The sequence below is a fragment of the Lissotriton vulgaris genome, chromosome 7 (assembly GCF_964263255.1).
Source record: "Lissotriton vulgaris chromosome 7, aLisVul1.2, whole genome shotgun sequence".
Lineage (NCBI taxonomy): Eukaryota > Metazoa > Chordata > Amphibia > Caudata > Salamandridae > Lissotriton > Lissotriton vulgaris.
Window position 1 is genome coordinate 849928528 of NC_141695.1, and position 17178 is coordinate 849945705.

General features: G+C 43.2%; 1 protein-coding gene across 2 annotated transcripts in view; it reads left to right on the forward strand.

Moving 5' to 3' along the window:
• The window catches only part of EBF1 (EBF transcription factor 1), a 797810-nt gene extending 781118 nt beyond the window's left edge, over positions 1-16692 (forward strand). For both annotated transcript variants that reach the window (XM_086931219.1, XM_086931220.1), the window contains exons 16-17: positions 9393-9461; positions 10006-16692. In XM_086931219.1, coding sequence (XP_086787345.1) covers positions 9393-9460 — 68 coding nt within the window. In that variant the 3' untranslated portion in view covers position 9461; positions 10006-16692. The remainder of the gene's footprint in view (positions 1-9392; positions 9462-10005) is intronic.
• The last annotated feature ends 486 nt before the right edge of the window (positions 16693-17178 follow it).

Below are 17178 nucleotides of genomic sequence, written 5' to 3' on the forward strand. Positions count from 1 at the left end.
GCATAGCCGTCCTATAAACCAACTTCTGCGGCTTCTCCTGCAAGAATTTCACCGACAGATGACATTAACACATTTAAGAGTGATTTTGTGAGAGGGCAACATTAACTGAACATTCCTCTGGAAGTACCTCATGCATCCATATTGCTTATTCTTGATTTTCTTAAGCCACGAGCTTCCCTGAGACAGTTGCTACCTGTGGTCCCAGGACTTCTAGAAATCGCATGATAAATTCCGAGCGCTGGCCACTGTGAAAGCGGCCGCTCCAAGAGTGCAAAAGAAATACAAACTCCTACAACAGGATCCCAAATTTCAGAAGTTTGAGCCGAAGCTAGGCTTAGTGAATGTCACCTGAGTCAGAAAGCCTGATACATCAGCACCATAGTCCGCTAATCCTCCTGAAAGAGAGAGCAAAAGGAGAGATTTAACAAGAAAAAAAGGTGCAACACTGCAGCTACAACATTAAAAAATGAAATGAAATACCAGCATTTGTAGAGCGCTCAGCTACCTCCGGAGTGGTGTCCCGGCACTGGGGGCCATCAGGAAGATTAAGCGAGCTATTGCCCAGAGTCCCATGGTGCTGGGCTAACCTGCCGCCTGGGATCGAACCGTGAACCCCGTGGATCGAACCATGGACCCCGTGGTCCAGAGTCAGGCAACCTGGCCACTGCGCCACACCTCTTCCACAATGCAAATGCTACATCTCTTCTTGGCTGTTGTCACTGCAAAATCTGTGAAGGAATGAATCATTCATAGATGACCTAGGCAAGGCATAGGCAACAAGATTTTGAAAAGATGGTCAAGTGAAAGCACCTTGGTGTCAAACTAGGTAATAAGTGCAGCTATCGATGGGGCAGAATTAACTGCTACAGGCTATTGCCATGGGTTATTACTCTGCAAATCATCCTAATCTGATAGAGACTTCTAGCTGCAGATTCCTTACCTTAGAATTATCCCAAGGCGTCGGACTGGATGGGGACATTTTTAATGAGCAGAACCGCTGAGCACTAGTAGGTGGCATAGTTTGGCTCTGCATGGCATCGCCAGTATCTGCACCAGAAGGTGCCCCGGCCCCAACCTGTTGACATCAGTTTTTTTCTTTCCTCGTCAGTTAGCGCAGATCCAGAAAGACCTGCCCCCAGTCATTTTTTGACTGACCTTTTTTCAACTTTTGTCAATGTGTTTTTTCGAGTAGTATCTCCTGCTGTGGCAGGGTGTCGCTGTGGTGAAGAAGCAGATGGAGACACTATTCTGAAGTAGTGGTGTTTTTATTTGTAAGATCTAGTCCACAGTCAAAAAAATATAACTAATAATGCCAGCGTCTTATTTGGTTCTAGTGTTTTTATTGGTCTCCTTCTTCCGTCAGAGGAGACAGAGGTGGAGCCTTCGATGTCTGCTGTCCAGGTTATGGCTTGGTGTCGTCCACAGAAGGTATTCAGGCGTTCAGTGGGTATAGGAACAAAACAAAAATAAAAGAATAATTTAGTAAAGAATATCTGATCGATGTCGTAGTGTTAAGGGGTAACAGGGAGTGCGGGGGAGGAATCACCCAGAACCTACATGCAGTCATGTGGCAGTCTGAGTGGTCTCTTACAGTGATTAACCTTCCCCTCCCGCCTCAGTCTTTGCAGCTGGTCCAAGGATCAGTCGCGGAGCCATCGATCTTTGTTTCAGTCCAAGTCATCCAACGGTAAGTTTCACAGGATGAAGAAGAGTAATAAGTCAAAGAGAGTGCCAAAAGTAGGTTGTGGTTGTTTTTCGCATTATCTCCTGGTGCCAAACAATGCCAGAAGCCTTCATCCTATCCTATGATTCAGAAAAGGGGGTGGTGATGAACAGAGTGTCTGAATTAAGCAGACCACTCTTACCCAGTCCAAAGATCAGGGCTTGATCCATCACCGTTATTTATCTCACTGCACCATCCCAGCTCAGAACCTGGCTATATGCAAATCAGTCTGTCCCTGGCCCAGTGCATCATGGGAACAGGGCAGACTAAACTACCAAGCCAATTCTTCACCAGAAAGGAGACAAGCTATCGGGGACCGGTTTCTGGCATTTCAGCCTTCTTCTGCCCGGCTTGCTTGAATTCTGATGGTGCAGTGAGAAAGGGACTCATGTCTGAGTATACCCTGCCACACCTATAGTGGCCAAAAACGATTCAGAAAAGGGGGTGGTGATGAACAGAGTGTCTGAATTAAGCAGACCACTCTTACCCAGTCCAAAGATCAGGGCTTGATCCATCACCGTTATTTATCTCACTGCACCATCCCAGCTCAGAACCTGGCTATATGCAAATCAGTCTGTCCCTGGCCCAGTGCATCATGGGAACAGGGCAGACTAAACTACCAAGCCAATTCTTCACCAGAAAGGAGACAAGCTATCGGGGACCGGTTTCTGGCATTTCAGCCGTCTTCGGCCCGGCTTGCTTGAATTCTGATGGTGCAGTGAGAAAGGGACTCATGTCTGAGTATACCCTGCCACACCTATAGTGGCCAAAAACGATTCAGAAAAGGGGTGGTGATGAACAGAGTGTCTGAATTAAGCAGACCACTCTTACCCAGTCCAAAGATCAGGGCTTGATCCATCACTGTTATTTATCTCACTGCACCATCCCAGCTCAGAACCTGGCTATATGCAAATCAGTCTGTCCCTGGCCCAGTGCATCATGGGAACAGGGCAGACTAAACTACCAAGCCAATTCTTCACCAGAAAGGAGACAAGCTATCGGGGACCGGTTTCTGGCATTTCAGCCTTCTTCGGCCCGGCTTGCTTGAATTCTGATGGTGCAGTGAGAAAGGGACTCATGTCTGAGTATACCCTGCCACACCTATAGTGGCCAAAACGATTCAAAAAAGGGGGTGGTGATGAACAGAGTGTCTGAATTAAGCAGACCACTCTTACCCAGTCCAAAGATCAGGGCTTGATCCATCACCGTTATTTATCTCACTGCACCATCCCAGCTCAGAACCTGGCTATATGCAAATCAGTCTGTCCCTGGCCCAGTGCATCATGGGAACAGGGCAGACTAAACTACCAAGCCAATTCTTCACCAGAAAGGAGACAAGCTATCGGGGACCGGTTTCTGGCATTTCAGCCTTCTTCGGCCCGGCTTGCTTGAATTCTGATGGTGCAGTGAGAAAGGGACTCATGTCTGAGTATACCCTGCCACACCTATAGTGGCCAAAAACGATTCAGAAAAGGGGGTGGTGATGAACAGAGTGTCTGAATTAAGCAGACCACTCTTACCCAGTCCAAAGATCAGGGCTTGATCCATCACCGTTATTTATCTCACTGCACCATCCCAGCTCAGAACCTGGCTATATGCAAATCAGTCTGTCCCTGGCCCAGTGCATCATGGGAACAGGGCAGACTAAACTACCAAGCCAATTCTTCACCAGAAAGGAGACAAGCTATCGGGGACCGGTTTCTGGCATTTCAGCCTTCTTCGGCCCGGCTTGCTTGAATTCTGATGGTGCAGTGAGAAAGGGACTCGTGTCTGAGTATACCCTGCAACACCTATAGTGGCCAAAAACGATTCAGAAAAGGGGGTGGTGATGAACAGAATGTCTGAATTAAGCAGACCACTCTTACCCAGTCCAAAGATCAGGGCTTGATCCATCACCGTTATTTATCTCACTGCACCATCCCAGCTCAGAACCTGGCTATATGCAAATCAGTCTGTCCCTGGCCCAGTGCATCATGGGAACAGGGCAGAGGGTCAATGAGCTTCATACTTTGTCACCTAAGCCTCTAACTCGCTTATCCTCATGTAAAATGCTCTGATACCTCATGGTCTAGCCAGCATTATATAAAACTCTGCAAATAAATAAAGAAACATCTTCCCAGACAAGCTGGTTCTTTGGCACTAGGGCACTTCCTGCAGAAAGTTGTCACTCCCTTTCATGTAGGGCAGTGTATCACTCTGCCTATCTTTTACGCTCTGCTGCATCCCTCTAAGGAAGAGGAGCGACTTCACCGACTGGACCCAAAAAGATCATTGTCATTCTACACTGACCATATTAAAGAGCTGCAGGTGGACAACTACCTCTTGTGAGGCATGTTGGAGAGAAGAAAAGGAAAGCTGAGCAGAAGCAGACAATCTTCTGTTGAATCATGCTCTGCATTAAAATCTGCTATGCACTGGTCAAAAACCAGCCCCCTGAGGTTTTGCGGGCTCATTCCACCAGAGCTAAGGCTGCAACCACTGCATTAGCATGCAGAGTTCAGGTCCTAGACATCTGCCAGGAAGCAACGTGGGCTTCCCTGCACATGTTCTTCAAGTACTACTGCCTGGACACTCGGTCCGTCGGGATGGGCACTTTGCTTGTTCGGTCCTGCAATACTTTTTAGTGTCAATAGGTTTCACATACCCACCTCCAGGGAGATATTGCTTGAGTACCTATTCTAAGGTAAGGAATCTGCAGCTAGAAGTTTCTATCAGATGAACAAGTTGCTATCCTTTGGTAACAACTTACCTGGTAGAGACTATCTAGCCACAGATTCCTTATCAACCCATCCATTCTCCCCACTCTGCATACAGATTTCCTGAGACAGGGTTTCCTCCCTTTCAGGGCTCTAGAGTTTTCCACACCAGTGGTCAGTGTTCTTTGTTACTCCACGCTCCTGGCATGGAAAGTCGCAAAAAGAAACTGATGTCAGCAACTGGGGTGGTACCTATATAGCCATCATGCACGTCATTTCTGGTGTGAAAGACGCCACAGGGCGCTAAACGACGCCACTTACTAGTGTTCAGGGGTACTGCTCATGAAAAATTTCTGGATCCAGTCTGACAACTGGGAATAATTCTAAGGTAAGAAATCTGAATCTAGATAGAGTCTCTACCAGATAAGGCATTACCAAAGCCAAGCAACTTGTTCGTTAAGAATAACTACTCTGAAATCGGATGCACAAAAACGTTTAGCAACCCACCATTCACTGTTACCAAGGTATTTGGTCTACACACAGAAGAACACATGATTTGGATTCAAAAGGAAGTAGAGACCCAAAAGGCTGTTGAACTTGAGGAAAGGAAACACCTTTTCAAGCAACAATATAAGTCGAAGGATATCATATATTAACCTTCTACCATTCAATTCCCTCAATGTTTTTTTCAACAGCAAGGGTAGAGGTATCCTTACAGCAAGAAGTCATTAAAACAAAACTCAATACCTAAAAGCAATCTAATTCTGGTGGAAGATAGTCCTCCAGGAACAGAATTTGATAACATAGAACACCTCACTTTTGTTTACCAATCCGGTGGGAGGAGCAGTATCTGGTCACTTGGCAGAATGGAGTCTCATTACAGTGGACAAGTGGGTGCTGACCTTATTGAGTCAAGGTTACTGCTTACAGTTAAAGAACAGACTATAACCTGCACCCCAAAAAACCATCCTCGAAATATCAGATTACGACTTTAAGAAAGGAAACTTAAATCCTGCGAACAATGGGAATCCTGCTAAAAAATGGGAAACTTAAATCCTGCTAAAAATGGGAATGAGAACTGGTCCTATCCCGGCAAAAGGTCAGGGATTATAGTCAAGATATTTCCTGGTTTGCAGAAAAGCAAAGAAAAAAGAGTACAGCCAGATGCTGGACTTGCATTTTCTCCACAAATATACAAAAAGACAAAAATTCAGAATGCTAGCACTTCATCATTTATCTTCTCATCGGAAAAGGGAAAATGGTTGTGCGCTATAGATCTTCTCGTCTAGTCAAAATTGCAGTTTCCCCTCCATAAAGCTGCATCCAGCTGTGATCTCAGCATATATGAAACCCCAGATTTCTTTTATAGATACCTGTGAACAAAGATTTTTTGAAAGATCTCAAGAACATGTTCCCTCCCATAAGGAAACCATCCCCACCTTGGGAACTCAATCTTATTGTGCCCAGACTAATGCGTCCTCTCTTTGAACGAATAATGAAGGCTACACTGCTGCATTTGTAATGGAAAACTGCCTTTTGTTTATATCAGTTACCTTTGCTACAAGGGTCAGTGAAATTCAGGTTGCATCAGGTGTAGAGCCGCACACTATATTTAATGCAAACTAGTTTCTGAATTCACATAGCTCAATAACATTATCTGTCTATTTTTCCAATTCATTCCACTTCAGCAGAAAGATCGCTTCGTTCTTTGGATGTTAAGAGGGTGCTAAGTTTTCAGCAGAAAGATCGCTACGTTCTTTGTATGTTAAGAGGGTGCTCCGTTTCTTACCTGGGTAAAACTAAGTGCCTGATTTTGAGTTTGACTGTGTGGGAGTAGGACGGCACGCCACTGCTCACTCCCACACTGCCAAAGCACATCGCCAGCCTTTAGTCAGATTACAAGTTGCCTGGTTGTCTGGCAGGCAGTCCTTTGGCTTTCCCACAGCAGTGCCTATTAAAAAAGCACCACACTGGGAACGCCAAAACAAGTACCTGCACTGCATGGACTGGCAAGGAACTTGGTGTGCTTGCAGATGAGGGGAGGGCACAACATCTGCCCCCATGCCCTGAGGTACCAGGGGACCCTGTAGGACCCCCTTAGTTTCCTCACCGCCAGCAGTTTCATGGCGTGAACACTGCCATGAGACCGCTGGCAGTGAGGAAACTCATAACATGCTTGGCTGGGCCGCGGCGGCCCCACCAGGCATGTTGCGGCCTCACACAGCCACACCACCATCAGGGATTGCGGAGCCCTGGCGTTTGCGACTGTTCCATGGCGGTCAGACTGCCAAAGTTGTATTCGGCGGTGGGTGCAGCAGTGATGCCACATCACTGTGGGTTTGCAGTCTTATTGCCTGCCAAACTCGTAAATTAGCCGGAAGACGTTTTTGAAATCTAACCAACTGTTTATTAATTATGGACACATCAAACAAGGCTTAGCCAAGTCTAAATAAACCATTTCCAGATGGATTGTAGGTTGCATTCCCTTATGGTACCAAATACCGCCAGTCGCTTCCAGGTAGACCCAAAGGACATTCAACTAGAGGGAAAGCAGCAACAATAACCTAGCTTACAAATGTTCCCTTGACATATATCTGCAGGGCTACCACTTTGAAATCAGTACACACTTTCACAAAGCATAATTGCTTAGATTCAGATGCACAGGCTGATGCTAAAGTAAGTCACTCTGAAAAATCTGTTTGGTTAAGGATGAGCTACTAGAGACAGCTTTAATGTTCCCACATGAAAAGTATTACATATGCCAAAAAGCCGCATAATTCAACTGACAGGAGCCTCCTACTCTCTTCTAACATTTATGACTATCCACGAAGATCCTACGATGCAGAAGAAATTGTTACTTACTTGTAGTCCTGGTTCTGCATTGTAGGCATCTTCATTGAATCAATAAACAACTCACTCGCCTGAGGGCGGAAACTGCCAGTGAGGTGTATCATGGGTAGTGGGAGCTCCTGGACTCTTAAAGGCACATCGTTATTTATCTCCATACCTTTATAATGTAAGCTTGCTAGGTTGCATTTTTCCCTCAATGAGAGGCAGTCTTTGCATGTTCTTTACATTTGAAATGCTGCAGTTGAGTTTTAGATGGGTTCATTTGAGCAATTTTCTGTCCACATTATAGAAAAATGTTCGCCTTGGATAGGCTTTTGAAATGTGCTTCACCACATATGAACATATAGACATTGGCACACTGTACATACTGTTATATGGAAAAAGTATGGATTGCAAGAGTTCAAGAGTCCGCACATGCATTAGGGAATTATTCTAACGATTAGGACTTCAAGAAAGATTCCTATTATTCATACCTAGGACTACAACTAAATAGCCATTTCTGTCATGACATTCTCTCTGATACCAATGAACAGTGTGTTTGAGTAGTAAGGTAAATCATGCTCAACCACAGTGGAGGGCTCCAGGAATGGTAAATAGGCTCCTGGAAAAATAAGTAATTCAGGGAAGCCTGAGTTACCAGAGTATCCACTGTGGAGTCACACGTAGCCAAATGCCAAGGCAAAGCCAAGAAAGCCGTAGTAGTTTGACTAGGATTTTAAAATAAAATAACCAATTCCTCAACAAGTTCCAACTTAAGGAGGCACTTGCAGGCAGTAATTCTACATCCATACCATTATCAAGGATTTGTAATATAAAATAAGCATGCGTTTAGATAACGTTCCTGCCATGCATGCGAGCGAAATGGCCAATGCACAAGTGGGATAAGGGATTCAGAAATATGTATTTAGATTAAGTATGTAGCCTCTTTACTGCACCTCTCAGATAACACTGCTTGCTTATATTTGGCAAGTGTTTGCATATATAGAAGGTTCAGTGCTGAATCAAAATAAGTTACTTACCTGTAGTTCTGCATTGTAGGGTCTTCATTGATAGTCATAAACAGCCCCCAGCACCCCTTGGTGAAAAATATCCCTAATATGTATAGTGTCACTGTGTTACTGATTCTTATATGTTGTCTATCTAGTGTTGCCAAAGTTGTCATTATAACTACTCGCCACATCCAGGAAATTAACTTAACTAGCCCGTTCAGTTATCACAGCTAAGCTATTGTTTCCGTTGCTGGACTATGTTAAAGCTGGGCATCATACTATAGTTTGGTCTAGATGAAGCGTTATTGTAACTTAACTACAATGAGTTTAATTATCAGAAATAAACAAGTAATCACACTTAATCCTGTTAAAATTGTTATAAGAGCAAACTATGCTAATCACCGTGGGGATAGTTTCTAAAGCCAATGTATGTGTACCATCATAAGTGGGTGTATATGGTGTGTGTGATTAAACATGACGTGGTTGTGAAGTAAGATGGGCTGCGGATGATTGGCTAGAGAAAGTAAGAAGTACTTATGGCTACTGGTTTTGTGTTGGAAGTGTGTACTGACTGAAAAAGCAAAGTCTCCCAGCTTTGCCATGCTATCAGACAAGGATTGTTTGTTAACAGTCCCACTATTCAGGGTAATTTCTTGAGGGGTTTTCATGAGTTTCTTTTACTATGTCTCCTAGTGAATCTTAACACTGTCACACCTAGCCCCAGACTACCTTACAGAAGCCTCCAGCATTCAGTTGAACTTATCAGTTGAACTTAGTATTCACGTATAACTTTGACCTGGGGTCGCCTTTTTGTGAGGGCTTTGCAGCTTGCCAGATGAGTACACTCAGACCCAAGGAGATTAGGTTTTTTGCATAGAATCACACAATTTGGTGGAAGAGCTGCGATCAGAACTCAGGTACCCTGGATCCACCATCAACAAATGAATGACTAGACTGTGCCAAGACTTAGGATCACAGAAGCCCAATCTACAGGGCACTCTGTTTCTCTGAAGGAAGGAGGTGGGAGGGGTTGATATTATATTCATGCGCCGGTTCTGTGCCGTTAACAAATAAAATATTCTGTTGCTAATACCACTGTACCCTCTCTTCTTCTCTGTTGTCTCCCTTTAATAGATCAGTCTTTTGTGGACTCTAACAAGTACTCCTCTGCAGGCTCTCTCCAGGGACTGGCCTTCTCCTGAAGTAGGTTACTTTGACTTGCTTTTCCTCCCTTCCTGTCTTATACATAGCACCTCCTGGAGCTTTCAGGGTATGTCTGACTCGTGCCCCCTTCCTGATGCGAAATTAGTAATTTATAATCACTGTAACTGTGACGGGCATTTTATGTGGGTACCACAGAAAGGGGTAGCAAGATAGGGATTGGAGGTCAGAGCATTGTACACAAATAAAGTGAATGTCCTTGGAAAGGTGATCATCTACAGAGGGATCGGGAGTGAGTGGGGCAATGTATCACTCGTGTCGCTGCCCAGGGGCGTATGCTGAATAGCGCAGAGGGTTAGGGCCGTGTACATAAATGAGTTTGGTGCAGTAGTTGGATGTGTAGGAGAAAAAATGTGGGCACGTTATATGTGTTTGCACAGCCCCTATGCACTGGTCGTGTGCTCATGGCGAGCTGAGCTCGTCATGAAATAATGTATTTCAAGGATCTGCAGCACAGGAGGGGAATTACCTTAGCAGTCATGTGGTTAAATCTCTCAATTGACCAATATCTTTCTTGCTTTTGCAGCTTTGTCTGGTATGATCGTCCCTCCCATGTGAACCCCCCACGCTCCGCCTCAGCCATGGGACTTTCTTACTAATGGATTTGGATTCAGATATGAAGACATGTGCCTCAAGTTAAGCCTGGATGCATCTTTGGGGGCTCCAGCGTCTCCGAAAGTCGCAGCCACTGCAGATTTTAAATACTTTTTTTACAGAAATTGTCCACCTTGCAGACTCTAAAAAGATGAAGGTCACTGGGTCACTCATCCAAGGACGGGCTGAGATGTTTGCGCCCCATCAAGGCGTTAGACTTTGTAACTACTTACCCGTCCAAGGGCAGGACTATGCTTTGCTGAATTTAACTTTTATAAGACTTTAAAATGTTGATTTGCATCAATTTTTTACGTGAGTAAAGATATGTGTGTGAAGCCATGATCAAACCTAAGGATTGTCTGAGTGGAACTGGCACCACAATATTAAATCATATCCGTATAGCCTTCTATGGCAGTATCCAGTCACAGTGCTCCGTAGAAATGTAGGGGGTCTATTCATTCGCATGGATCTGTAGAGAATGGCTGAGCCACACTCGTTAGTCTGCCCAACAGGTTAAGCACTAAGACTTCATGGGAGAATCTACAGGTCTATGTAGATTGTCCACTACTCGGAACAATGCTGATTCCAGTAAGTCATTGACTGAAAATTTTGTACGAAATGTATATAATAGTTTGACTAGGCCCAGGAGCCTCAATCTTCTCACTTCCTGTTGGGTCTGACTGATAATATGTATTCTCCGAGCCATGGCACCATAGCAATGGCTCCCTCAGATCCTTGCTCCGCCCATTGAGTGGCCCTTTTTTCATGTGGTGCATCCAGCCAAGTTTCAACAGAAACCAAAGTCACGCCATGTCTTTCAAACTCAGCCTTGGCCACCCTTGTTTCTGCTGCAGATCCAGAGTAAAAAGAGGGCTCTGTGTGTGGGCTGTGGAAAGACATGTCTACAGCCCACGGAGAACACATACGAGTGAGAGAAGATGTTGGAAAGTTCCAGGTCCACTGGCTTTGAGAGCCCTAATGCTTCCCCCAAACACCTCTTTCTCGGACACAAGCTTGAAAAGAAGTCAAGTCGCTGGATCTGAGGGAAGAGGAAGCCAACAGGAACAACACTTTTAATAAATGAAGGATTTTTTGATAATATGCATTTCTCTCCAAATTCGTGAACTTTTACTCTATAAATCTGGAAGTTGTTTACCAGATTAGAAGTCTCACCCGGAAGTGAAACCACCGATTCTTAGCAATTGGATTTATTTTGTATTTTATTTTTTGGCTGTTGTGTTTTGTACGTAGTTATAAATAATGTTGATTTTCTTTTTCTTTGCCAAAGTTGAAGTTCTGTTTATACTGTATGTTGTAATGTCTTACAACAGTTTTTTCAGTGTCACACTCAGAGCGGAGGGAAGATTTTCTGCCTTCTGCCAGCACAAATCAGTTGCTACAAATATTTTCTGTCAAACGGAGATTTTGTAAAATATCCCTATAAATGATGTATTTATCTTTAGACTTTGTAAATTACTGCCATCCCATGTCCCCCAAAACGCGTTTATTTAATGTGCACGCTTCCTACAGGAAAAGAGCCTCTCAGTGTCCCATTCACCACTAGACTTTCTATTTTTTGTGATTTTTCAGAACAAAATTACGACGCATACTACATTTTTTTGTATTGTTTAAAGTCATGCTTCCGTTTTTTTAACTCCACCCAAAGCCATTTTCTATTTTTGTATTATTTGTAAGTTAAACCATTCTTTCCAATATATGTGAAGAAGGAGTTTCCGCGTCTCCTAATAGAGTTTACTTGATTAGTGTTTGCCAATGTATCCTGTGCTTTCAGAACACTGAGGGCAAGCGTTTCTTTGCTCCATGAATATGCATGGTGCCCCTCCTCGTTTGGAGGGAGACACAATCCGAGCTTTCAGTGTGGCCTAAGAGCTGCACAGTCGCGAGTGAGATACTCCCTCCTTTCAAGTGTGTGCACTCCTGGCCCCACCCCAGTAAAACCAGCAGTTTGAATAATGCCTTAACCATGCACCCCTTAATCATCCCACTACACAGCCAGTTGCACTGGGAGCATCCACAACCAACATGAAAAAAATCAAAACCACAGAAAAGCACAAAAAAAGGAAACCTTTTCTTACTTAGGGAAAAAGGTAACATTTACTGGAGTAGCTGAAGCTCTGTTCAGAGCAGACTGGTGCAGCTAGTCAACATGTTGCAGTTCATGTCTTGGTTTTGTTTTTATATAATTCTTAATAATGGCGTTTATTCTAAATTCTCCCAATGTTTGTAGATGAAGATACCTAGAATCATAATATTTGATCGAAGACCGAATTGGTACTCGGGTTTCTTGGTTCGGAACCGGACAATATTACCTCTGCGCCACCACTTGTTTTTGTAGTACGTAACAGAACTAACAACTCTGAAAAGATGTTCACTGCGTGAAAATGGAGGTGAGGTCTTGGAGAGTAGAGAGCGAGTCTTAGAGTCCATCACTATCTGGGTAGTTATAGAAGGACACTGCTGGGGCAGTGGCCCCAGAGAGGGACTGGGCTTTATGCATCTCACTGGTGAAGACAACCACTCTTAACCTCCCCATAAACATCACTTTCTAGGTTTTGCGGAGGATTAAAAGGCTGATAAATAAATGGAATAGTGCAGAGCTACTACGCACAATCTGAAACCACAGTCTATATAGAGGTTCCTAGCTCATCTTTTGTTCACCACGTGATAGCTGCACTTCACCAGGTGATTGCGTGAAGAGTACCAATATCCTCCGACACATGGCAGCACCATGTGAGTTGGCAGGCCGGATGTAGAGAAGGTGAAAATACGACAGTTTGACAAATCTATTGTGGTGTCACATGAAAGTGTAAAGAAGCTGATGTGTTCTTTTGGATAAGATTGTAATTTGAGTGTGTTACTGAAAGGGAATGTTTGTTGCAACAAGTGCGCATCCCAAGATTATATCTGTAGAAAGTGTAAGATCTTCTACAGTTAAATGTAGCAGAAGTATAAGATGCCGTGTTAGTATCTCTATCTCTTCTGCTTCTCTGTCTCTCTCCCCATTGATATATTTCTCTCCCTCTCTCCCCTCCCTTTCTTTCCTTGTTGAGTTAGACTGGAGAAACACTACTAGGATAGCGAGGGATGGATTCACAAAGCCATTTGTTCACTTATGGGTACCTCAAGTGTGCATGGTTTATAAGTGTAAATTCAGTTTTGCACGTCACAAAATGTGAATTCTTTCTCATACATCCTTGTATGCACAAATAATAATACAGCAGGTTGGCTCACTCGTGGGTAGTTTGTGTTCCAGAACGGGGATGCCATAGAAATGTGACTAACAATCACAAATTCATTTTGTGGGCATTAACAACATTTTCCTAAGGCAAATCCCAATTCCAAAAACAGTTGGAGATTTACTGCTGTCAAGTTAAAGAGTAAACCCTTATCCATAGTGGGAATGGGTAAGGAATGGCCCCAAAATTTGTGTGGATGTAAAAGAAAGGGTTTCTGCTCAGGGAAAACACATTTTGCCCATGGAGAAAAAAAAGCATGCTCAATGCACTTTTGCTAGCCATTTACAAATGCATAATTGCATTTCATGTGTATTTAACTCATGTGAGTGCTCCTGGAAATTGAAACTATTCGGCTTTCCAAGAATACTGAATTTTTTGAGAATTTAACTTGGGTGCAAATCTGCTTTAAATGTAAATCTGAACCTAGAAGTGAATCGAGTCCAAAGTAAGACTCATCCAGTGAGAAGGCAGGTTAATATTATACCAAGGCTAGCCCCACAAAAGACTACTCCAATTTCATTGTCTGGTTGAACCCTCTTAATATATTTTTTTCAAATAAATATTGCCATTATGGTTTTAGGCTGATTGGACATGTTATGCATTTAAGGATGGAGTCTGCCTTGTTTTGTCTCATGGCCAGTGGAGTTCATTGTTACTCACAGACGAAAATCCCTTTCTGGGTAAAAGGTGGACACCTATCAATATGTTATCTTTTGAGTACGTCCCAAAGCAGCTTTCGTACGAGTGTAATGCCACAATGAGTAACCGTGGGTATATCATTAGTCACAATGTTGACTTTTGGGAAAATATTACTCTCAGGGGTTCTTCAGTAGAATAATATTCTCTGAAATATTTTATGTAAAACCCTACTTTCAACTTCTTTATGAGATTACTGGAAACTGATTAACCCCAAGAGAAAAGTTTCAGGCACAACTTTGCAGCTGCAACAACTAAGTTTAATTGTTTTAATTCCTGTTTAATAATATATAGTTGCCACTCCGCCATGTTTGTTGTAAGGCAAGGTAGATAGTGGGTATCACTAAAAGAAATAGAAACACGATTTCCTTCTTTGGGTATTCTCAAAGCAAAACATCACACTGAATTACCTTCTATGTCTAACAAGTATTTAAATTAATTTTAAAAATGAAAACCTAATTTGTTTCAATAACCTGTTTAATCATTGCACTCACTGCGTAATATTTAGCACACATTGAAACATTATGTTTTGATCACAAGTTAGCACAATGCATTGAACATTAAACTATAATGTCACAAGGAAATGTTATGTGCCCTTTTAGTTTGAATCAAATTTTTCTATCACATTTGGTTGCTTTAAATATTCTAGGAAGGATTATACAATGTATATGTGATGCTATGATTACATTTGTGGGGATGATAACATTGATTCAGAATGCTTCCTTCCACTGAAAATCTTCTGTAGCTGGTATTTTTCTAAATGTTTGGGGTCGGCATTGAAAATAAAGACGTGTACTTTCAAGTGTCCTGAATTTCACAAGCACGACGTTTAGGTCATGAATGGATCTTGCCTGGCACTATATCCCCCGTTTTGCAATGCAAGTCTTCTGTGAAAATATGAGCATAATCCATTGTCTCAGTCATGTTGATGTGATTCTTTTTATTGCAGAATATGTTCTGAACTACAAAGTTTTACAAGTTTCTGAATGTGTACTTGTCAATCATGTATAGTCATCCAGAAATACAAGGGTTTACCATAATGGATGAAAGCATTCAAATTACATCTAATAACAAAATAAGGTGGTGTGGTGTTTATTATAGATACATCCAGAAGTAGAACTTGTTAATGCCAGTTATGAAGTAAAACATTTGTAAATACATAAACGAATGCAGAGATACACAGGCATACAGATTACTCTTTCACCCTGTTCCTCAGATTTACACATACGTCCTCTTCTGCTCTTTCTTACCTGGTTAGAGCTGTCAGCAGCTCCAGGCAGGAGTTAAAAATATACTTTACAGGAAAGCTAACACGTCGGCAGTTTTGAGCGTCCCAATGTCGAGTAGGTTTCCCTCGCTGCACCAGGCCATTGCTTGAGCGTCACCAGCGGGTCACATCGAGTGCCTGGTTTGTTTCCCACTGGAAGGACACATTAATTAACTTTCTGCCTGCTTCCCCTTTTTGAGCGGTACTTTCTGTTTCTCTCAGTTCTACTTTAGTAGAATGGCTGTTTTTTCATTTTAGATGTACTTGGATAAAAAGAAGAGTACATTTACTCCCTCTTCTATGCTCGCTTTTTGCAGAAGCTTCTGACAGTATGTTGGTGAGGCAGCGCAGGGCTGAGGGATTGAACGATCATATAACCTGTGTTTCATGTGTAGGAATCTTCCATCCAGTCAGTTACTTTGCTTTCTAATTTCGAGTTTGAAAGAGGTTACTGAGAAACCTTCTTTTGTCACAGATGAAGAAAGGGCTGGTACTTCAGGTGACCGCATGACTTTATCATGGGGCAGAACTTTTCACTCATGTATAAGAGGAATTTGGTACCTTTAATGATAACTTTATAACTGGACTACCTGTACTAATGTGAGGACCCTACTTGTCGGGGGCACTCAACTATCTGTTGAAGAGAAGCACACCCACCCATATGCAGGCACTTGTAAGTACCACTCCAAGGTAAAGTGATGAGTCAAAAGACTTTGAATCCTCTAGTACCAGGCATATTCTCCTCTTAAAAGCATCTAACTGTACCACAGGTGATTGCTCCTGCTTTGGTGCCTCCCTAAGTAGCATCAGAACAATCTGGCTCTATCAAGCTACTTCTAAAGATTGATAAGCTATCAGCTAAATCATCTCCATTCGTGGTATCAGGCCCAGACAATCAGTACTAGACTGTCCAAGGTCTAATGTTTCATACAAGATGAAATGTGAAAAGGCTAAATATGTGTCCGATATTTCAAAGGGACATAGTAAATGGACACAACATAGAACAGGTCCTTGTCCTCAGAACTGGCACTCAACTCAATAACAAACCCTACCCTGCCAAACCTATGTGCATAAACCCAAATAATACATGGTAAAGAACAGGAAGGAGTCAAAAGACAAGGATTCGAAACCTGTAAAGCCATTTGATATGAATGAATAATAATTTCTCAGATTTAGAAACTGAACAGTATATTAACCCTTCTGACATCTATACAGTTCCACCTGCAGTTTATTTTGGCACACCACCACTGAAGGTGGAATGTTCGCCAACTCTTCAATATTCTTCTTTTTATTTTCATTCTTCACCCTCTGATGGTTTAGTAACTTTCCTAGCCCTTCTTTTGTCTTTAACCCCTTCGCTGCGGTGGCTATTCCGCCGCAGCGCTAAGGGGGAGGCGGGGCCGCGCAGCGCTCCCGTACTTGTGACGGAACTGCTCCGTCACGAGCCTTGGGTGAGCTGTGCTTGTGACGGAACGGTTCCGTCACGGCCCCGCCCGCTCTTTAGAACGCCCAGCGCAGGCATGGAATTCGCACCGCGCAGGCGCGTCGAGCGGGCCGTGACGGAACCGTTCCGTCACCAGCACAGCCCACCCGAGGCTCATGACGGAACGGTTCCGTCACGAACATGGGAGGGGTTAAAATGAACAGTTGCCTAGACCATGGTGCCTAACATACGTCAAAATACAATACTCTTCAAACTCTTACTACTTATTTCCAGCATCTCTTTGTCCAACAAGGATTCAGTGCCACACCCTACAGATCCTGGCTATTACATTCCTAAAATAATTCTAATGCTGTGTTCATTAGATGAGAGACTTTTCTGGATATTCTGGTTCAGCATACCCAAAGGGAAATTGAGTCTCTGCACACATTCCTCATATGCAGT